Source organism: Canis lupus, chromosome 1 (assembly GCF_048164855.1).
Source record: "Canis lupus baileyi chromosome 1, mCanLup2.hap1, whole genome shotgun sequence".
Taxonomy (NCBI): Eukaryota; Metazoa; Chordata; class Mammalia; order Carnivora; family Canidae; genus Canis; species Canis lupus.
In genome coordinates, this window is record NC_132838.1 from 96596588 (window position 1) to 96621184 (window position 24597).

Consider the following 24597-nt stretch of genomic DNA (forward strand, 5'->3'; position numbering starts at 1 on the left):
AATGTTTTTTACTTTTTTTTTTAAATTTTTATTTATTTATGATAGTCACACAGAGAGAGGGGGGGGGGGGGCAGAGACATAGGCAGAGGGAGAAGCAGGTTCCATGCACCGGGAGACGTGGGATTCGATCCTGCGTCTCCAGGATTGCGCCCTGGGCCAAAGGCAGGCGCTAAACCGCTGCGCCACCCAGGGATCCCGTTTTTTACTGTTAAGCAAGGATTTGTTTGTATGTTTTAGAGGCGGATGATTTTGTGAACCAGATCACCGTGGGATGTTAGGTTGAACTGGATATACTGACAGTGATTATGAATGCACTGCAGTCTTTGTCGCTGCTTAAACCTAAGTAATGAACATTTTTAGATGTCATATGAAAATTTTCAAGACAGCCTACTTTTCAGAATTCTTTTTAGCAGCATGGGGAACAAAAGCAATTGGAGATCATTGAGAAAGCAGTGGCTCTCAAGGGGGATGACCACACTCATTGGGTAGCAGCATATTGGAATTGGGCAGGAGTTCTTTGGTTGGCACAGCAATTGAAGGGCTTTACTGATTTGATTATTAGGGGCCAGGGAAGCTAGGCATCCTGCAATATGTGACAAAGAATATTGCTGTTTCTCATAACTTATCTAAAGTCCTGCTGGACTAGTCCACTGCAAATATCAATGAATGAGTAGAGTTTTAACACATAGTAATTTTAAAGCATATTTAAAAGAAGGAACTTATATAAAACAATAAGCCCAAGAATTTTAGGAGAGGACCACTTTAGTGGGCAGTATTTAAGTGAAATAGATAGTTCACTTAATATAATATAATAACTCCATGCATCATCTATTTGGTATATTACACATCTAACTATGTATTTAGATGGAAAGAGTTTGCAGTAGAGAAGGACTGCAAAGGCAAATGTAAGTGATGAAAAATATGTAACTTAGAACCAAATAATAAATTTTCAGTAACATGAAAAGCAGATCTTACTGAATTTCATTCTACTTTCTCAGTGACCTCAGTATGATTGCACTATTCAGTACTGTAATGTGGTCCACACCCTTACCAACCCCCCTGCACTTTAGGTCGACACTTGCCTGTTCTTTTTTTCACCCAAAACACCACTTCCGTTGTTGGTTATTACATTAATTTTTTTTAAATTGTCTTTTTGTCTCCCTTGCTTAAAAGACACAATTTAAGAGGAGAGGGTGAGAGACAGAAAGAGCAGCCCTTCGGAGGAGTTTGACTTTCACAAAGGGGAGAGAAATTTGTGATAGCTGGAGGGGGTAGAGCAGTATGGAGTCAGGAAGTTTCTTTTTTTTCTTTTTTTCCTTTTTTTTGGAGTCAGGAAGTTTCTTAAAACATTTTTAATTAAATTATACGTGTCAAAAATTGTACAGTTCTTAAGTGTGTAATACATTTCTATGAAAAGAACTAACTTGTGCCATTACCACCCAATTTAAGAAATGAACAATGCCATTACCAACACATGCCTCTTTCTATCATTAACCTCCCTTCACCCAAAGCTATTGGAGATTGTTCTGATTTTTATCACCAATTATTAATTTTGCTTGTTTTCAAACTTTATGTAACTGGTATTATCTAGCATGTGCTCTTTTAAGGTTAACTTCTACTTAACCATGTCTGTGGGATTTGGCTTATCCTGTTCCTCTAGGAGTAGTATAATCATGTGTTGTGGGACTGTTTTACAATTTATCCATTCTACTGTCCGGGGATGTTCGGGGTCTTGCCAGGTTTTAGCTGTTGTGGATGATACTTTGGTGAATATGCTTTTATTCTACGTATCATTTATTTCAGATATGGACATATACACTTGGGGTGGAATTACTTCCAAAAGTGATTCTAACTCCCAATAGCATTAAATCAAAGTACCCATTTCTCTGTACTGTCACCAACACTTTAGCTGTGTATTTATTGTTTATAAAGCTGTGTTTTTAATTTGTGTTTGCTTGATAATTAATCATGTTGTGTTCCTTTTCATCTGTTAGTCAGCTGGGTGTCCTCTTTCTGGAAGTTTCTGATCTTTAGCCTGCTTTTTGTATGTGGGTTATTTAGCTTTTACTTTCTGCCATTAAAGTGCTTTATACGTGCAGGACTTCCATTTCAGGCATTCTTCTCCCACTCTTTCATGTGCATATTCGTTCTCTTAGTGATGTCTTTTGATGAAAAGAAGTTTTTAATTTTAACAAAGTCCAGTGTTTTCCTAAGTCTTTGGAGAAGTCTTTAAAAAATATTGTGTATATCAAAGTCTTGAAGATATTTTTGGTTTTCATTTAGAAGTTTGATTGTTTTACTTTTCACATTTAGGTTATAATTTATCACGAGTTGATATTGTGTGTGTGTGTGTGTGTGTGTGTGTGTATGGTGTGAAGAGCTAAGAATTGTTTTTCTTCTCACGTGTGCATTCAGTGGTTCCAGCCCCATTTATCATAATGTACATCTGGTCTTAGCTCCCGCAGTGCCATCATTGTCATAAATCAAGTGGGTCTTTTTTGGAGTTGCTATTTTGTTCCATTTGGTGTTTTTCTCTATCTTTGAGGCTTTGTTACATTTTCTTAAGTATATTAGCTTTATAATAACGTCTTCCTATTTTAGTATAAATTCTCCAATTCTTTCTTCTGCAAGAGTATCTTCTGCAAGAGGTATTGAAATGCCCTTCTTTTTCAGCTTATCATTTTCCAAAAGCATTGGGATTTTGATTGGAACCACATTGTTAATTTGGAGAGAATTTACACCTTTCAGTATGATGTCTTCTAACACATGAGCATGATGTAGTCTCCTTCATTTATTTAGTTCTTTAATTTATCTAAGATTTTTGTAGGTTTTTGTGTCAAGATCTTACTCATCTTTTGTTAGAGTTATTCCTTGGCTCCTTGATTTTTGAATGTTATTGGAAATGGTGTCTTTTTAAAATTTCACAAATTTCTTTTGCTAGTATATATAAAAATACTTGATTTTTGTTTATTAAACTTGTATTCAGCAACCTTACTTAAATTCACTTGTTTTCATGATTTCTAAATTCTTTTGGGTGTTCCTCATGTATAATTTAGTCATTTGCTAATAATGACAGTTTTATTTTTCCCTTCTGATCCATGTAATTTAATTTTTTTTTTCTTATTACACTGACTAGTATATCTTTTACTGTCTTTAAAAATGATAAAGGACACCCTTATCTCATTCTTGATCTCTGGAAGGAAGCTTACAGTAATTGACCTGTAAAGATGATGTTAAAGATATTTATGATTTCTCTTAATCAGACTTAAAAAGATTCTGTTTTCCTAGTTTGGTATGAACTTTTAATTAAGAATGACTGTTGATTAGATATGGCACCAAAAGCACATGTGATTCACAGATTGATAAATTGAACTTCACTGAAATTAAAATTTCAAAAAGACATGAAGAAAATGAAAAGATGAGCCACAGATGGGGAGAAAATATTTACAAATCATATTTCTGAGAAAAGACTTGTATCCAAGATATTACTCTTAAAATCAATAAGAAGACATATTGTCCAGTAAAAAAAAAAAAAAATTGAGCAAAAGATTTGAAATGACATTTCACCGAAGACCTGTATGAATGGCTAATCAGCACATGAAAAGATACTTAACCTCATTAGTCATTAGGGAAATGAACATATAAAACCATAATAGATACCATCTCACACCCACTAAAATGGTATTTAAAAAATGGCAGACTAGTGTTGGTGGTGCAAGGGTGACAGGGACCTGTAGGCATTGCTGATAGGATGGTGGCAAAACAGCAAGGGTAGGGTTTTTTTTTGTCGTTAAATAGAAATTTACGATATGACCCAGCAATTCTGCTCCTGTATGTTTACCCAGGACAAATAAAAACATTGTCTACACAAAAACCTGTGTGTGTATGTTCATAGTAATACTTTTCATAATAGCCAGAAAGTGGAAACAATCCAGATATATCCATCAGTGGATGAATGGATAAACAAAATGTGTCTCTGTCCCTCTGGTGGGATACTATTTGGTAATAAAAACAAAAAAGTACTGATTCATTCTTATAACACGTGTAAACCTGAAAAACACTATACTTGCTATGTGGAAGAAGGACACAGAAGATGGTCGGTTGCATGTGTTTATTTGTATGAAATGTCCAGAGAAGGCATCATTTTAGGGAAATGGAGGGTTGGAGGCGGGAACATGGAGTGCCTCCAGGTGAGTGTGAGGGATCTTTTTATGAAAGTGGAAGTGTTCTAAAATTGTATGGTGATGATGGTTGTGCAACTCTGCAAATTTACTTAAAGTTACTGAATTGTATACTTGAAATGACTGAATTTTACATTATGTAAATTCTACCTCAAGATGTTAAAGTATGAGATGAATTTTAACTACTTTTGCTATGCCTACTGAAAATTTTATGATTTTCACCTTTATGCTATTAATTTTATAAATTAAAACACTTAATATTAAACTAGTCTTTTTTTTTTTTAAGATTTTATTTATTTATTCATGAGAGAGAGAGAGAGAGAGAGAGGCAGAGACACAGGCAGAGGGAGAAGCAGGCTCTATGCAGGGAGCCTGATGTAGGACTCGATCCCAGGACTCCAGGATCATCCCTGAGCCAAAGGCAGGTGCTAAACCGCTGAGCCACCCAGGGATCCCCAATATTAAACTAGTCTTGAATCTTAGACCAAATGTAATTTTGTCTTCGTATATTGTATTTTATTTATGTTACCATTAGGTATGAATTACTAATACTTTGTTGAGGTTATTTGGAGACGGTGTTTATGAGAAACATTAGACTGTCATGTTTTTTCTTAAAGTGTTCTTAATCAGTTTTTCGTTTTGCAGTTCTCCATGTAAGATTCATGTTGTTTTTTTAAGATTTTATTTTATTTTTTAAGTAATCTCTTTACCCAACGTGGAGCTTGAACTAACAGCCCCAAGATCAAGAGTTGCCTGCCCTATGCCTGAGCCAGGCAGGGACCCCCAATTTTTTTCATTATATGTTTGGAAGAATTTGCTGTTGAAGCCATATCGGCATCAGTTTCCTGTGTAGACAAGTTTTAAATTAATTTATTCAATTTCTTTCATGTGTATTTGTGTTTTCAGATTTTCCCTTTGTCAGTTTTAAGAAGTTATGTTTTTCTCGAAATGTGTCCATTTCATGTCCTTTTCAAATGTATAGGGCCAAGGTTATTAGTAATATTTTCTTCTTGTTTTAATGTATTTAAAATCCGTAGTAGTATCCTCCTTTCAATGTTGCTATTGGGATTTGTGCCACCTTTGATTTTTTTTCCATGATTAGTCTTGCTAAAAGGCCTATCATTTGTTTTAGTATTTTTTTTTTATTTTTTTTTATTTTTTTTTATTTTTTTTTATTTTTTTTTTTTTTGTTTTAGTATTTTTTCAAAAGAGCAGCTTCTTTGATGTTTTTCTTCTGTGTATTTGTTTTCTTTTTTTAAAAAAAGTTTTGCTCCAGTTTTTATTATTTCTTCCACTTTGGGGGTTAATCTTTATCTATTGTCCATTTCTTGGTATGAATATTTATTAAAGATATTTACTTGCTTGCTTTGTTGGTTACTGTGGGAGATTTGTTTAAATCCACTGTGGTTGTAGATTTGTCAGTTTTTATTTTGGTTCATTAGTTTTTGTTTTATATATTTTGGGGCTGTCTTATTTTATATATTCCAGTTTAAGAAATCTGAAGACTTTTAGTGGATCATCATACTTATTGTAAAATGACCCTCTAGTTTGAGAGATTATCATTTGCTTGAGATCTCCTTTGTCAGCTGTGGGGATGACTTCACAAGTTTCTTTTTGGTTAGTGTTTGCATGGTTTTTACCTTTTTACTGTTTAGTCTGTGCCCTTATCTTTTCAGGTATATCTCTCATGAGCAGTATAAAATAAGATTTTTAACTCTACTCTTAAAATCTCCTCTTGAAGAATTCTGTGTGGTGTCTCTTTTGGTGGTGTGGGCCTTTTGGTGATGAACCATGCGTGTGTATATGTGTAAAATGTCTTCATTTCCCCATCATTTTTGAAGGATTCTAGATGGGTAGTTACTGTCTTTCCCCACTTTGGAGATGTCACTCACTTTCTGTTGAGAAGTCAGCTGCTAGTCTTATTCTTTTTGGCAGCTTCTTTATTTTTTTGTTGGAGGCGGGGGTCCTTTCTTTTTAGCAGTTGGTCTTGGTATGGTTTTCTTTGTGTTTACCCTATTTTATATTTAATCTTCAAGGTCCTGAACGAAAGCCTGTGGCATTCCTCTTTGGCAAGCTCTGAGCTCCAATTTTTTCCCCATTTCTGTGAGATTGTTCAGAAGCTAATGTTTGCCTTGAAGTTCTCATACATTCTCATTGTCTTTGTTGTTCTCCATTGCCCTCAAAATAGCTGTTCTGTTTTTTATCTAGAGTTTCATGAAAGAATTGGTTTGATAATAAGCTATTCTATTAAAGCTGGCAGACAAAAGGACCAACATCATTTTCTTTTTTTAAAGATGAGCAGTATTACAGTGTTCCTGTAGCTGATGAGAATGGTTCTCAAAAGAGGGATACTGTTGATGATGCCAACCAGAAAAGGATAATTGCTAGAGTGATGGCACTAAAGAAAGAAGGGGTGGGATTTAGTGCACAAGTTGAGCTAGTTCATCTGTAGTAGCAGAAGGGAGGGCAGAGTGTAAGAGTTCCATCCTGCTAGATAGGTAGGTTTGGTGGTGGGTGTTGGTGAAATTTTTCTTCTGAATGCATCTGTTTTCTTAGTAAGTTGGTGTCAGGTTTGAGTAGGAGGCTTGAGGTCTGAGGAGAGGGAGGAGTTAGGAAATGGTCTGTAGATGAGTACCAGGGTGAACGCGATAGGATTGCCCGGCAGCACAGAGGCTTGCTCACCTGAGGTGAATCATCATGGACTTGGGTTTAAAAAGTAAAACACGCCAGACTGCAAATAAAACTGTGATATTATCAAATAAGGAATTTATAATCTGGAGGGATAGAAGCAACTCTGTACTTTTGGGTTCTGAATGTTGGAGAATTGCAGGGTATGTTTCTAAAGGAAAAACAAAAAGGGTATTAACATTTTTAAAAAGCAGTCTTAAGGTCACAAATGTTTAACATCCCGTGGAAAAAGGTAATTTTTTCTAAACTAATCCATGAATCCCATGGAAGTCTCTCATGGTTGTGTGGGTTAGGGCTGCACTTAGACCCAGCCACCTCTTCTGGCACTGGTGTGTGAATGGGCTGTGCTTGTTCAGAGCAAACCCCCATTATTAGCTCCCCCGCATGGCTTCCAACAGCTAGTCTCTTTAACCTGGGTGTGGATGTCAGTGAAAGCTCCTTTTGGAGCACTAGTTACTAGTTGACATGTTACAGGGCACCCTCGTGCTGTAATCCACACTAGGTTGGAGGATGTGATGCAGGTTCCTGGGTCTCCTTCAGGACCACCACACACACCTGTGTGTCCCTTATGCTTGCTTTGGCTCTTCTTTTCATCTATCCACCCTCCCCCCCATATGGCACTGCATGTAGCTACTTTTATTAGCCAATATGTATTAGCCAACATGCACTAAGCAACACTTTATATTTTCAAATGATATTCTCAGGGTTAAGTCGACAGTGAGTTGGACAGTTTTTTTTTTTTAAACAAATGGCTTAGAATTTTTTTGGTCCTACAAATATTTTTCATGGAAAAAATTAATTATGAAGACATATGTTTAAAGACTGATATATTGATTACCCATCACCTAACTCAAGCAATACAGTGTTACAAATAAGATTGAAGTTCTTTGTGACCATTGCCAATCACATCTGAATCCCATTCCACAGAGGTCACTACTAATTGAATTTGATATTTATCATTTCCATGTGTATTTTATACCTCTAAAAAGCTTTTTTTTTTTAAAAAAAGTATTTATTTAGTATCCTGTACACCCAGTGTGGGGCTTGAACTCACAATCCTGAACTCAAAAGTCATGTGCTCTGCTGACTGAGCCAGCCAGCTGCCCCCCAAATAGCATTCTTTTTTAAAAAAGTTATGTAAAGGGTTATTATCCTGTGTATGTTTCTGTAAATATAATAATATGTTGTTATTAAATTTATAAATATGTATTAATATGTTATATATTAATATATAATAAATGTACATAATTATATGTTCTTCAACACTTAAATTTATCTATCTTTATGTTTTAGTTCCTTCATTTTCATGCTGAACATGTACTCTTCTGTTGTATAAATATATCTTAGTGCTATTAAAAATGCTTCTTATAGATATTTAGGTTATTTCTAATCTTTTTGCTATTTTATATATGCTGTATTGAATGCTACTGTACATATTTCCTTGGGCATATGTTTGAGATTGTCTAAGGTATATTTAGCTAAGAACTGATGGATTGTAGGGTATGTGCTCTGTCAGTTGTAGTTCTCATTCCTGTAGGAAGTATATAGGCTCAGAATGTTCCAGCCTTGGCTGGCACTTGATATTATGTCTAGTCTTGATTACTTTATAATGGACTAAGAAGAGAGCAAGGAGCTGAGTGTGTACCTTCTTTGCTGTAATTTTGCTTTGTTTGTATTTGTTCATTTAAATGGGAGCCTTCCTTTTCTCATATAATTTTATTAAAAAGAATGCCTTTGTTGAGCCACAGAGTGATTCCTTAAGAATTTCTTATTTTTCTCTGTTCCAAGTTTGATTCTGTGATAAACTCATAATAATGAAACTGTCTGTTCATATGTGAAAGCCAGTGATTTTTGAAACATGATCTGCAGCCACCATGGCGCAGGCATCCATGGAATCAAACTGATGTTTGGTGATTTGCCCTTTTTACTGGGTTGACGTTTGCACTGATAGTGTGAAAGCAGTGGTGGGTAAAACTGCCAGCATCCCTGTAAGAGCCAAGAAAGTGGCATCAATCTGTAGTCATTTATGTTAATATGAATGGGTTTATTTGTATTACTAAATTAATAAATATTTTTAAAATTTGATAGTTTTAGTTTTTAATAGAGCACCTATTGCTAGATAGAATCTAAAATAAGTCTCTTCTAAGAGTGTAAGGGGGCCCTGAGGCAACAAAGTTTGAGAACCACTGCTTTAGGCACATGGTAGGTGTATGAACAGACATTTTATTTTTCCTTCTGCTGGTCTTTGAGAAGAAAAACCTAAGTAGTATAATTCCTCTAATGGATATATTTAGTTGATATTCAAGTTACATATGAATCTTAAGTAAATTTTCAATTCATTGCCTTAAGATCTTGTTTATAACTAGATTATATTTGTAAATAAAATACTTTGCAGGTGCTGACCTTAAGGAGAGAGTCAAAATGAATCCCAGTGAAGTTGGTCCTTTTGTCTCCAAAATAAGAGCAGTGATTGATGAAATTGGTAAGCTCAATTACACTCCTTCTAGCATGCTGAAGATGACCTTGAATGTCAGATTTGGAAAGTTGCACACTGTCCTTATATATAAGCTTTGGCTAAAATAGTTATGTAATTAGATAATCATGATCTGTAAATGGTTGCTGTGGAGATGCATGTAATACATTTAATTTGAAAAGTTGTGAAAAATATTTTATAATTAAAGATACCTCCTATATATGATGACATGGTATATGAAGGTAGTTATTAGCAAACAAAGAGAAATGTCGCCCAGATAATTGCATACACACGTATTTATAGATTCAGAGTTGTTTTGTTTGTATAAATAGGATCATACTATTTCCTTAGAATTATAGACTTCTGGGTAATCTTTATGTCTTAGTATATATCAACTTATTTTATTATTGATACTTTTTAGTATATTGCGGTATAGTAACCCATAGCATGGTCTTCTCCAAAATTTTAAATTACTTCATTAATGTTTATGGACTTTTTCCCATTTTTGTTCTTTATAATAAAGCAGTGAGTATCTTTGTATCAGGTCTTTCAGAGCATTAATATGTGTACTTTTAGGATAGATTCCTGAACATGGAACTGCAGTTCTCAGCATCATGTATTCATTTTACATTTTAATAATTTTTACCAGATTATATTCCAAGAAGCTTGTAATAATTTACATTCCCATCAGTTATGCACCAGTACTGGTTTCCTCATATTTTTGCCAACACTTAGTGTTGCTTTTCAAATTTGCCAAGGTTAACAAAGAAGACCTCTTAGCATTTTATCTTATTTTAATTAATTAATTTATTTTTTGACATCTTTGCATTTTAATGTGCTTTTCCCCAGATGCTTGTGTGATATTTTACCTTTTCACATTAGACTTGCGTTTCCTCTTCTGCAGATTGCATTTTCACATCCTTCCTCCTCTTTTCGGTAACAACTGCTTATTTATGTAAGGGCCACTTAGTAGTGGTCCTTTGTTGTTAAATGTACTACAGATACTGTCTCCTAATGTGCCCCCTTCATTCAATTCCAATATTTAAATTGAAAATGTTGAGTATCTGGAGGGTATGAAGTTCTCTTATTTTTTTTTGTTTCTCCTTGAAGATTTTCTTTGGTAATTCCCACATATCAGTTCTTCCAAATTAACTTGGAATTACTGGTTTTTAAAGCAAGGAGGAAATGTATTATCACAGGACTGTGATTGGAATTCCTCTAAATCTTATTTAGAAAGAATTGACATTTTTGTGATACTGAACCTTTCCATCTATGATGTGTATGGGTTTCATCCGGGGGAGGTGGGGTGGGGTCATCCAATATTTTAATATCCTTCAAGAAAGTTTTCTTCATATTTGCCTTGCTTGGTCTTCCATCTTTTTTCTGGCTCAGATTTATTCTTGCTATTTTGTAGCATTTATTCCTTCAATGGGATCTTTTTCTTCTGTTTCTGTTGAAGTCTGGTTATTATAGTTCTGTAGGAAAGTTATTATGTTTTAAGTGCTTGTTTTGTATCACATCGACTTGATAATTACTTTTATTACCTGTTGTTATTTCTCAGTTAATTTTCTTGTGTTTTCCAGATAAAAGTTCATTATATATAAATGATGCTATTTTTATTTTTGCTTTTCCCAGTGTTTTAATCTTACCTATTTTTCATGCAGTTTTACATTGGCTAAGCCTCTTGGTACGCTATTCAGTTTTTGGAGAGTGTTCATCCCTGTCTTCCTTATCTTTATTTGACTTGGATGAATGCTTTTAATATTTTGCCAGTAATTAGCAAGTTCAGGGAGTTTTCTTCTATTTCACCTTGTTAGGAATTTGTTACTGTTTTTTAATCAGGGATGCATGTTAAAGTTTGTCAAATTCTTTTTTGATGTATGTCAGTATTTATACAATTGACCCTTCAACAGTATGGGGGTTAGGACTGCTGATCCCTACACACTTGAAAATCTGTGTATTACTTTTGATTCTCCCCAAAACTTAATAACTGCAGTAGCCCACTGTTGACCAGAAGCCTTACTGATAACAGAAGCGGTTGATTAACACATATCTTGTATGTGATATGTGTTATATAGTATATTTTTACAATAAAGTAGTAATACTTCTAATATTAATAAAATAATATCCTTAGAATAAAGTAAGCTAGAGAAAATAAAATGTTATTAAGGATATCATAAGGAAGAGAAAATACATTTCAAGTACTGCCCTGCATTTACTAAGAAAATTTGCATATCCATGGACCTGCACAATTCAAACCTGTGTTGTTCAAGCATCAACTGTAATTGGTATATATTAGAATTTGTCTCATTTATCTCATTTAGCCTTTAGTATAATAAATTGTATTAATAGAGTTATTAATGTTGTACTGGCTTTGTGTTACTAGAATAAACCCTACCTGGTCATTGTGGTTACTGGTTATTGTGGTTTTTAATATAAACTACTGGATTCGATTTTTGTATGTTTTGCTATAATCATAAATGAGATTATTCTTCTAGTTCTTTTTTTGTGTTTACTGTTTTCTTTGGTCTTAGTTTTTTTTTTTTTTTTTAAAGATTTTATTTATTCCTGAGAGATACACAGAGAGGTAGAGATATAGGCAGAGGGAGAAGCAGGCTCCCTGTGGGGAGACTGATGTGGGACTTGGTCCCAGGACCCCAGGATCATGCCCTGAGCCTAAGGCAGACAGACACTCAACTGAGCTACCCAGGCACCCCCGTTTTCTGTTTTGGCATCAGGATTGTAAGCTTCATAGAATGAGGTGAAAAGCTTTCTATCTTTTTCTCTGTTATACAGGGAAATCATCTGTTATTTCAAAGTTTAGTAGAATTTGACCATGTGGAATCTTTGGAGCCTCGTGTGGTTTTGTTATTGTTTTTTTGTTTGTTTGTTTTTTAGAGCTAAGTTTTAGAATATATTTGTTTTGATTCCGGGAATGGTCATTGTCACCTTTCTATCTTTTTAAAATCCTGTGCTGCTGTTCTCAGTGGCTCTCCTTTGCTTCTGTCTTCAGCTTCGGCCTCATGGTCAGATCAGATGTCTCCTGAGGCAGAGCATGGATTTGGTTTCCATATTGGTCAGAGAGCACAATCTTGGAAGTAGATGTTGATGTTGTCTTTGACTTTTTTTTTTTTTTTAAGATTTTATTTATTTATTCATGAGAGACACAGGGAGAGAGAGGCAGAGACACAGGCAAGGGAGAAGCAGGCTCCATGCAGGGAGCCTGATGTGGGACTCGATCGGGGGTCTCCAGGATCATGCCTTGGGCTGAAGGCGGCACTAAACCGCTGAGCCACTGGGGCTGCCCTATCTTTAACTTTATATGAATGGGAGGAGGAGTGGCTGAGACTGGTCTAGTTGTAAACATCACCTTGGTGTTTCTTCCAAGCCTCTTTTCATTTTATTGATTTTGAAAGTAGAATTTTTCTGAGACTTAAAAAAAACAACAACAACCTGTTTCTATTTTTGCAGTGGCATTTTCTTTTCAGTGATTCTAGCTGTAGCATTTCTGTTCTGGATTTTAATCCAGTCTACTCTTTTCTATACATGAGTTCCCCAATATTTGTTAATGATACCTTTTATTACATTACAGTGAACATAAAATTTTGAAGTTGTCTTTTGTGGTGACTTACAGAGATTTTGAAAGGCAGATAGAAATTAAGTATCTTGATCTGATCTACTCATTTAATATATTAAACCAGGGCAGGCAAACTTTTTCTTAAAGGGACAGATAATATCTTACGCTTCGTATGATCTCTTTTGTAGCTACTCAACTTTTTATTATTTTTAAGACTAATTTTCTAGAGCACTTAAAGGTTCACATCAAAACTGAGGGGAAAGTACAGAGATTTATACTCCCTGTCACCACATAAGCATGGTCTCTCCTGTTATCAACATCCCTCACTAGAATGGGACATTTATTACAGCTGATGAGCCTCCATTGACAAATCACAACCATCCAAAGTTCATAGTTTACAATGGGGTTCACTCTTGGTGATGTACATTCTGGGGATTTTGATAAATATATAATGACATGCATCCATCATTACAGTAATATACAGACTCTTTTCAGTGCCCTAAATATTTTTTTTTTCAGTGCCCTAAATATTATCTGTGCTCAGTGTGTTCTCCTTTCTCTCCTCTCTGACAGTCTGTTTTTACTGTCTCCCTAGTTTTCCATTTCTGGAATGTCATATAATTGGAATCACACAGTATGTATCCTTTTCAGATTGGTTTCTTTCACTTAGTAGGACACATTAAAGTTTTTTCCCTTTATATATGCCTTAATATCTTATATGTTTCTAGTGCTATTATGTGTTTCTGATGCTGAATAGTACTCCATTGTTTGGATGTACCGCAGTTTTTTTTTATCTATTTACCTACTGAAGGACATGTTGGTTACTTCCAAGTTTTAGCAATTATGAATAAAGCTGCTAGAAGTATATATATGTAGGTTTTGGGGTGGAAACAGGTTTTCAGCTCTTTTGGGAAAATACCAAGGAGCATAATTGCTGGATCATATGGCAAGAGTAAAAAAACCTGCCTTACTCTGGCTGTGCCATTTTGCTTTCTCAGCAGTGAATGAGAATTTCTGTAGCTCCACATCCTTGTCAGCATTTGATGTCAGTGTTTCAGATTTTAGCCATTCTAAAAGGTTTGTAGTGGTATCTTGTTTTAGTTTGTATTTCTGTGATGATATGATATGGAGCATCTTTTTACGTGCTTATTTCCTATCTGTACACCCATGGTGAATTGTCTGTTGAGATTTTGGCCCAGTTTTTAATTGAGTTGTTTGTGTTTCTTGTTGTTAAGTTTAGAAGTTCTTCAAATATGTTAGATGATAATTCTTTATCAAATATCAGAATATTCTGTAAATACTTTCTCCCAGCTGTAGCTTGTCTTCGCATTCTCTTGACATTATCTTTTGTAATATGTTTTCCATTTTAATAAAGTCTAGTTTATTATTTCTTTCATGGATTGTGCTTTTCGTGTTATATCTAAAAAGTTATTGGTCATCTAGGTTTTCTCATGTTATCTTCCAGGAGTTTTATGGTTTTGTGCTTTACAGTTAGATCTGTGATCCATTTTGAGTTAATTTTTGTGAAGGTTGTAAGGCCTGTTCATGTCTAGATTCCTGATTTTGCTTGAGAATGTTACTGTTTCAGCACCATTTGTTGAAAAGACTATTTTTGCTCCATTGTATTGCCTTTTTCCCTTTGTCAAAGATTGGTTGATTTATGGGAGTCTGTTTTTGGGCTTTCTGTTCTATTCCTTGGTCTGTTTTTCTGTTCTTTTGCCAATAACCACACTGCTTTGATTACCATAGCTTTACGGTAAGTCTAGATATTGGGTAGTGTTAGTACCACAGCTTTGTTCTTGTCCTTTAATATTGTATTGACTATTCTGGGTCTTTTGCCTCTACATATAAACTTGAGAATTAGTTTATTGATAGCCACAAAATAATTTGCAGGGATTTTGATTGGGATTGCATTGAATCTGTACATCAAATTAAGAAAAACTGACATCTTGACAATACTGAGTCTTCCTATCCATGAACATGGACGATTTATTTAGTTCTTTGATTTCATACATAAGTTTTATAGCTTTTCTCATAGAGCTTGTATGTATTTTGTCAGGTTTATACCTAAGTATTTTGTTTTGAGAGATGATAGTGTGTTATTGTTTTAATTTCAAATTCCACTCAGTCATTCTTGGTATGTGGAAAAGTGATTGGCTTTTGTATATTTACTTGGTGTCTTGCACCCTTGGTATAATTGTGTATTTGTTCCAGGAGGTTTTTGTTAATTCCTTCATATCTTCTGCATTGTAGACAGTCATGTCATTTGCAGATAAAGACAGTTGGATGTCTTCTTTCTCAATCTGTATTACTTTTTATTTCTTTTTTTTTGTTCAATAACATTTGCAAAGATTTTTAGTATGATATTGAAAAGAACTAGTGAGAGGAGACATCCTTGCTTTGTACTAGGTCCTCAATTTTGACGTATTATGCTGAGGCAGCCACAGACAAAATGTAAGCAAATGTGTGTTTCTCTGTTCCGATAAAACTGTATGCACATGAAATTTAAGTTTTAAAGTTTTAAGTAGTTTCCATGTGTTACGAAACAGTATATTTAATGTTTCCTTTTTTTTTTTTTTTCAGCTGTTTAGGAAACCACATTAGCTTACAGGTTTTACTAGAACAAGCACTGCATCTGATTTCCTGCCTTCTCTTCCTCCTTCCCACCCTTCTTTCCATCTGTCCATCACATTCATCCACCTCAGATGTCTTCTTTATTTTCTTGTTTTTTGAAATTAATTAGAGTCTTCTGTTCTTTTTACTTATATTTTAAGAAATCTGCTGACTTTTGGTTCTGATTTGGACAGCTTGCTCCATATCTGAGTTAGGCCTTTTCAGTTTTTACATTTTGGAGACTTAACGGTTTTAACGTCTTTGTATCCTTTGCTGGGAGTTTAAATTATTATTCAAAGAACAGGAATGGAGCTAAGTCTTACAAATGAGTTGGAGGGTGGGAAAGGAGAGCAGAATAAGAAAAACAAAATAAAAACCAAAAGAAAGTCAAATCCTAACAAAATTGTAAGAGGACAAGAGAGTGCCAACCTTAGGATAAATTAAATAATGAGATGATGAAATAAGTCTAGTAATTACTATTAATGTTAGTTAACTAAACTTGTTAAAGACATGGGTATTCAGATTTGATTAAGAAACTTAAATCAACTATGTATTGTTAATAGTAGCCACCTCTGTTGTAGCTTTCTTCATACTAGGAAATTATTGAATCATACTCTGTAAGACAAAAACCATTATTAGTAGGAGAAGAACACTGCATGTATCAAAATGTTAAATTTTTCATAAGACTAAACATGTTCTGGAAAACAGAGATCTGAAAGTATACAGATAAAGTTATATTGGGTATATACATGGTAAATTGGCAAATCCTTCATCATTGTGATGATTTCAGTTCATCTCTCCCAATTTATCATGAGAGTGAAAGGCAAAAGTTTAAACTATAGATTTGAACAACATGGGTATCAGAATTGACTAATGAGACTCTTAACCCCAAATTGGAGAACATGTACACTTGTCATGAGCATATGAAACATTTACAAAAATAAGTCATGTGGTGGGCCCTAAATTCTATTAAGTTCTGGAAGATTCACACATAGAGACAATGTTCCTTATGAATAATGCAACTGTGTTAGAAATAAAAATACAGTTAATATACAGATTTAAAAACCATATATTTGTAAATTAAAAAAAAATTGTTAAGAAACTCATTGGTCAAAGGAGGAACTATTATGGGAAAAAGTACTAGGACTGAATGAATATAAAGTTATTACATATCCAAACTTGATTTGATGAAAGTGATAGTTTGAGGAGAAGTGATAACCTTAAATGCCTATGTTAACAAGGGAAAACCACTGGCAATAAGTAGCTAAGCAGTGCCTTAAAAATTTATGAATCCAAAGAAAGTTGAAGGAAGGCAATAATACAAAGATCAGAAATTAATGAGATAGAAGCTGGAGTTGCAGTGGGAGAATCTACACGAGACCAAGCCTCTGGACAAAGGACTAAAGGGTAAACAGGAGATGTTACAGATGAGGGATATGATTGTAGATAGGGCAGAGATTATAAAGCTTGTAAGAAATACTGTGAAAATCTTTATGCCAATAAATATGAAATTTGTGTCTCAAGAAGAAATTGTATTCTGGAATAATCCTATTATCCCTGGAGGGATTGAGTAGTAGTTGAAAGTTTCTTCACAGAGAAAGCGTTGGGCTCGTTTTTACATGTTAAATGATTTACCTTCTGGTGTTTCACTGGCCTATAAGGAACAGATCCTTGCAATCTTACATAAACTCCTCCACACACACACACACACACACACACACACGCAACTCCTCCATAGAACAATACAGTGAGCATTTAATCCTAAATTCAGTATTGCTGATTAGTATGACTTTCACATGTACATGTGACAAAAACAATAGAGCAAAAAGTAAGAGGAGCCAGTCTTGCTTTAAGAGCATGGATGAAATCCCGCAGGTTTTTAAAAAAGACCCAAGTTGGATTTTCCCAAGAATACAAGGGGGAGGAGGAGCTTCCCATTTGAAAATCTTAAAAATTTGTGACATTAGTCCTTTAAAATAAAATCATGTTCTTCCTTAATAGATTGATGACAAGAATTTGAGAGATGTCAAATCTATTCATAGAAAAAGGTCAAGGCAGACTAGAAATAGAAGGAAACTTCCTTAGCCTGATGCAAAGTATCTGTTTCTTAGTAGTAAAACCTAAGAGTAGTCTCCTAAAATCAGGAAAACACAAAAGGCCCAGTCTCACCACCTTAAATTAAACTTAAGAACATTTGTTCATTAAAAGGTGCTATAAAGAAAGAAAGAAAAGCCACAAACTGGGAAGAAATACTTGAAACACAGAGCTGCCAAATCATTCATACACACACACACACACACACACACACACGCACGCACGCATGAATCAACACATACATGCATGCATGCAGCCTGGGAGTCTGTAAGACAATATAGCAGAGAGTCATGTTTCACACATCTGTCAGATTAGCCACATATTCTTATGCCTGAAGTTACTGAGAGTTAGTGAGGAAGTGGATCACCAGGCAGATTGACTCACTTCTAATGAGCGTACAAATTGATGTAACTGCTTAGGAAAACAGTTTGGTGTTATCTTACAAAGTTGAACATTTAATTTCCATAAGACTCGGAAGTTTACTTTTTTAGGAGGCATTTATCTAGAGGCTAAGCCCTTTAGTACTGTTTTTACTGGACCCATGGCGAATCATATCCATAGTGTATCCCAATAAACACAGAGGGTGGGCATCAGAGGTTCATGAAGATAATAACCTTTCTTTATGCACTGCGTGTGAATACTATGCTATTTTATTTTTTAAAATACCTGATTTTGACCCAGTGGGTATGTTGCTACTTGGGAGTTTGAAAATACACTATTCTATAGGCATTTTGTGCATGTGTCCTAGGGAAGCTTATATCATGGTATAAGAAAAAGATTTTATAGTAGCATTATTATTTATTAATAATAAAAAGCTGAAGACAAGCAAATTTTAGTGACAGGAGAATGGATGAATGGTTTTGTGTATTTGTACCGTAGATAACATTGTGCATACATGAATAACTACATGTGTAACAACATGGATAAAACTTTGAAACATTTAATTAAAACAATATGTTTCTTCTAAACGCATACAAAACAACATATAATTTAGAAATGTGTGTATACTGAAATCACATATACTCACATACACACACACACATGAAAAATAGAGTGATGAACAGAATTCAAACCTTTGGGTTTGGGGAGGCAAGTAGAAGAGTAGGTGAGGAGCACATGGGTAGACAGGGTGTGGGTTCTGACATAGTTGGTACTTCGATTATCTTAAGGAAGTTTGTTATTATTCTGCTTCCTTACGTGTGTGTAAGCTACATACATTCTGTATATTTGCCTAATTAGATCAGTTTTAAAAATATTCATCTATCTTGAATTCTGCAAACATTTCTAATGTTAAATCTTGAATAATTTTCTTCATTTTCTGCCTTGGTTCTTATTTTCAAGAGAAGCCAAAATTCTAGACTTTTTAGAAATTATCTCCTGGTTTTAAGGTTTTTCAAAGGAAAGGAAAAAACCCTTTGAATGTCAGATGAAATTGGTTTATGGACCAGATTCCACACATAAGCCTCCAGGTTTCTTATTGGTCCTTATGCACTGGGTCTTCTGACATAGTCCATTCATTTTCTGTAGAACAGGGCTTCCAGGGTGGATTGTGTCCAAAGGAGATTGCTCTTGCTCTCTCTCTCTTTTTTAACCTTTATTTATTAGAGTGAGCGAGAGAGAGAGAGAGAGAGAAGGAGCAGGGGGAGGGGCAAAAGCAGACTCCACGATGAGCAGGGATAGTGACACTGGACTCAATCCCAGGACCCTGGGGTCATGACCTGAGCCAAAGGCAGATGTTTCACCCACTGAGCCGCCTGGGTGTCTTATCTGGAGGATGTGAGTGGATGCGTTAGGTGAGGACCCTGCATTGTACTCATGGAGCTGTTTCATACACAGATGTGCTGATGCCTGTTCATAGAGGCTCAAGATAATTGTTAAGTTTTCAGGAATTTTGTGAGCTGGTTATTAGAACCATTGTGGCACTATCAGTAATGGTATGAATCAGAGTATAATATCCTGCCTGTCTAACACCAAGTTTTCCTCATGCCCCCTGTTAATTTGCATTTTTCACATCTAGAGGATCTTTCTCTGGGGTCTCAAGGGCCATGGACCTTTTCTTGGCCATGGTGACTACCATGTTCTTCTTATCTTTATTGAAAGAGTCTATAAGGAACTTAGAGGTACTGCACTCATTTGAAAGCTATTCTGTGTTATTAAAATAGAGATTAGAAAGTTCTGTATTTTATCCGAGTCACTAAATTCCATACTTTACTATTCTAGCTTCCTAGAAAGGCTCTTCTTAAAAAGTAACTCCAGGGATGCCTGGTGGCTCAGTGGTTGAGTGTCTGCCTTTGTTCTGGGCTGTAATCCTGGAGTCCCGGGATCGAGTCCCACTTGGGCTTCCTGCATGGAGCCTGCTCCTCCCTCTGCCTATGTCTCTGCCTCTCTCTGTCTTTCATAAATAAATAAATAAAATATTAAAAAAAAAGTAACTCCAAAGTTCCAGAACAAAATTTAGTTCTTTTGCTCTTTTCAAAGAAAAAAGTCTATTTTTGAGATGTTCTGTTCTAAAGAAATAGTGAATTCCTGGATACCCAGAAGGTTAATCATTGTTTCAAGTTCTCTCCCCCTTTCAGGTCTCGGATGCCTAGGTTGAAAGCAGTAATGGGTTATTTTGAAATCTTAGGCCTGAGCAAGGCATCACAGATGCACAGATATGAAATTATCTGGATCTGCTAAAGCTGCTGATTTTTAACTTACCCGCCCCCCTCCAGGTGCATGCTATACACTGTCCTTCCTGTTTTCACTGGTGACGATAGCATGCCACTCTTGGGATCCTCACTGTGCAGAGTTATGATATGGAAAATGGGAGCAGAAGTGTTACTTCCCTCCTGATGGCCAGTCTTGCCTCATCAGGTGGTATTTCATGAAGAGCTAGGAAAACCTTTTAGAATTCTCTCTTTGTGGGCTCAAGTCGACTTCCGTCTCAAAGAATTGTCATCTAATGATAAAAAAATAGTTAAAGTAGGTTTTCACCAGAATTTTCAGTTGTGGAATCTAGTTTGATGTGGATGATTTTTTTGAAAATGATAATCCGTAGTAATCCTTTAAAATACCAGGCATTTCCAGCTGAAGCATTTTTTTTTTTTTTTTTAAAGATTTTATTCACGAGAGACACAGAGAGAAAGAGAGGCAGAGACACAGGTAAAGGGAGAAGCAGGCTCCATGCAGGGAGCCTGACGTGGGACTCGATCCCAGGACTCCAGGATCACACCCCGGGCTGAAGGCAGGTGCTAAACCGCTGAGCCACCTAGGCTGCCCTCCAGATGAAGCATTTTATTGTTGCAAGACTGGAATGAAAAAAGAACCAGAAAGGAGACTCAGAAAGATGTGCCAGGGTAGAGACACAGAAAGGAAACAGTACTCTGAGAGCCAAGTGAAGAAAGTCTTTTGTGTGGGAGGCCTCGGTCACACGCTGCTGCCATGTCCAGGAGGGTGCATGGAAAGAATGGATGGCTAAATTTGGTAGTACACTTGTCACTGGTGCCTTTGACAGGTACCCTCCTGGAGATGGGCTTTGGGGCTGTGGGCACCTGCGCCCGGGGCTGGCCATGATGGAAAAGCTCCATTCTTTGGAAGATTTTGGAAGGCCCCTTAGTCTGACTGTGGGGCATTCTGGTGTAGGTCGATATAGAAACAACTAATTATCTGTAACTTACCCTGTTTGTGTATAAAAACAACCCATGATTTGGTTTCTTATAAATAACTATAGGTGAGAGTATTTAGAAAGTTTTTTGTCAAAAATTTGTAGCTATCTTCCTTTGAAGCATGAAGTCTGATTTACCATAGCTTAATAATAATCTCTGAAGTAAGATATAGAGCTTTTAAATATAAATAAGGTATGATGACATTTTACTAAAAGTTAAAAAGTGTTGTATTTGTCACTTCGTATATTTAATCATGTTCTTTTTAATTACCTAACACACTATAGTAAGGCCTATGCTTTGTGAAGGTATGAGTCCACATAAAACTCTCTAGCATCCCATTTTAATATTTAGAGGTTCTTGAGTGATGAGTGTAAAAGGGTTTGCATAAATGCCAGATATATCCCTTTTAAGCTTTCCATTTGATTTAGAGACATCTGATACTTATTCACAAAAAATCAGACATCGGCTCAGCTTCTCATTTTTCCCAAAGAAGTTGCCAAAAGATGTTTATTTTACTGCAGAAAACTTAAATTTATCAGTTATCAAAATGTGGTGAGCTGCTATGAATTGTGGTTTATTTTATTTTTTTTAGAGTTTGGTAGTTTATCATTGTTATTACTATTCAGAGATTTTTCAGATACTTCATTTGTGTTTTACTTTATCTGAAATAAAGCTTATTGTAAAAATACTTAATTAGTGCCAGTGACTGCTGTCACATTACAATTTGAAAGGTTGTGTACTTGTTACATTCTCTTTGCTATCCTCTGATTTTAGATGTATTAAGAATTGTTTAGTAAAGAACATTTTTGAAGTTGGTAGAATTGTTTGTCAGTCTGCCAGATTGACCCAAAATGTTTATGTTCACTGCGTTTTTTTGTTTGTTTGAAGGTCAAGGAGATTTTTTTAAATAAATAGTTAATTTTGTTGAATTGGATGCATTCCAGCATGTATTATTACATTTTTCCCTTTAATTTGATGTAATAACTAGAAATTGGAAGTGCTCAATTACAGTATATGAAAGATTGATTAAAAACTCTCACTAACTGTAGTTACTAGTTTTCTGTGTGTAACTTCCAGATCCCGATTTCTGTTTTCTTTGTCCTTTTGTCAGGAATGACAGAAAGCTGACACAAATATCTAGTAGTCAGTCATTTTCCCTTAGAAGTGTTAACATCCCCCACCTACTGAACCATAGTTTCTAATAGACCTACACTTCGCTTTGCAACTTAGGATCTCTCTCCTTCCCTTTTTGGAATTTTATTGCCTTTGCTGACTTCCACTGGGTATTAATCACATTATGATTTTGGATGGTTGTGTGGAAATTACACTGTTTTGCTAAATATAGCCAAAGAAATGGGCTTATCAACCAAGCTCTTATCACTTACTTTAAGATATTACCCTGGAATAGTTTAGAATTTGACAAGATCAAAAGGGGAAATCACTTCTGTTCTTTGTTGGCTTTTGATGTTTGTTAGCTTTTAATTCCATAAGGAACATCTGAATGTGTGTTTAATGTAAAAAATTAGAACTTTTAGCAACTTTTCCCCACTTCCTTTCTGTCCACTAAGTAATTATTGCTGGTGCCCTGATTTAATATTTTAATATTCAATGATTTTAATATTTTTAGGCCTTTTCTTGGCTTTTACATGAATATGTATTTATATCCATACATTGATTTATATTATGTACAAATATAGAGATGAAAATAACCACATAAACAAGCTGTCTTTTTAAATTTTATTTCTGGAAATTAATACTTTTCTAGGAATTTATCCAATTTCATACAGATTTTCAAATGGATTAGTGTGAAGTCATTGATAACATTGTCTTAGTGTCTCTGACAAGGCAACGGGTTGTCCCCTTGCTCCTGATACAGCCTATTGCCGTCGTCCTCTTTTCCTCTACCATCTGCCTTTCCATAGCTTCACCACTTCTAGTTTACGTTTCAGGAATCTGGTTTGGGTTTTGGTAATTCCCTCTCTTGAGTCTGTTCTATTAACTTCCATCCTGATTTTCATTAATTTTTTTTTTCTTCAAGTTACATTTGCTGCTTTCTCTTAAACCCAGGACGAGGGATACTTGTTTCACCTATTTTCTGCCACTTTGGCTCATATCCAACCAACCATACTGTGTGTCTGTGTCTCCTCTTCATCGTTTCCATGTTTGTCCCTTCTTATCTCTCTCTGAATAGTTTATAGCTTCACTGATTTTCTCATAAGCTGCCCCTAATTTGTTACAAACATTGAGTTTTTTATTTCATTTTAAAATACTTTTTGGTTCTTTTAAAAATCAGTTGTGTCACTTTTTATTGTTCACAGTTTCATGCTTGGCTTCATGTCTTTATTTGAAAGTCAGCACATGAAGGTTATGGATCTCAGTTTTGTATGGATGTTTTCTTAATGTTTCTTCCTACTGGTTCTTAATATATCTTGTTTTCTTGGTTATCCTTTGGCTGTGTGATAGACATTGTATTTGAAAAATTATTTCTGGGAATAGTCTGGAGTCTAGTTTTCTCCAGAGTGGGATTTTTTACCACTGCATTTTAGAAAAAAAAAATTGTTTTGTTGTATTATTTGTTATACACATACCATAATATATGTAATTCTTCCTTCATTGATGGACATTTAGGTAGTTTTTAGTTTTTTACTATGACAGACAACAGTGCAAAAAACATACATATCATATAGTATCTGAGGGAGCCTTAATAAATAGAAATCCTCCTTCGGTCTAAGGTTTGGAATAAATTAAAAAATAAAGTGTAGAGACGGGCAAAATATTCTCTTAGTTCCTGATATTAGCTACGTTGAAGGTTGATGAGGAGATTTGCTCATTTGGCTCTCCCACGTCAGGCCAGCTTCCGTGTCACAGCTACACTGGGGTGGCACCGGCTGCATCCTGTGGCAGATGGCCCGGTGCCAACATTACGTAACCCACAGGGCACTTTTCTTGTAGGCGTGGAGGAGAACCTGTGTTTGAGAAAGAAGGAGGGCATAACTGAGCTAAGGAGAAGCTCGTTTATTATTTTTTATATTACCCATTTAAGTAGATAGTTTGTTGGGGTAGAGGAAATTTAGGGTCGGTAGTTCTAGGAACGTGGGACCCATTCTGTCATGCTGTATGTATTGAGCATTTCAGAGAGGAAGAGAACATCTGTACAGCCATGGACACTTCCCAGTCGGGGAAGTGGCCTTGTTGGAAACTGCCTCTGGAGGCAGGTGGCTGGAGCCTGCACTTCCCCTGAGTTGATCCTCACATATGGAACCCCCTCTTTCTGCTACTCAAATAGGGAAGAAACTGTGCCTTCAGGCCATCCCTATTTGTCTG

The 24597-nt window shown here is 35.4% G+C and overlaps 1 protein-coding gene across 4 annotated transcripts in view; it reads left to right on the forward strand.

The window, feature by feature from the left end:
• AUH (AU RNA binding methylglutaconyl-CoA hydratase) overlaps nt 1–24597 on the forward strand; it is a 159790-nt gene that overhangs the window by 28689 nt on the left and 106504 nt on the right. For 3 of the 4 annotated variants that reach the window (XR_012037903.1, XM_072841108.1, XM_072841127.1), the window contains exon 4: nt 9265–9351. The exons of the other annotated variant lie outside the window; for it this stretch is intronic. Coding sequence is in view for 2 of the 3 variants with exons in the window: in XM_072841108.1 (XP_072697209.1) it covers nt 9265–9351 (87 nt within the window). In the remaining variant the exon portion in view is untranslated. The remainder of the gene's footprint in view (nt 1–9264; nt 9352–24597) is intronic. 4 annotated transcript variants of the gene reach the window in all.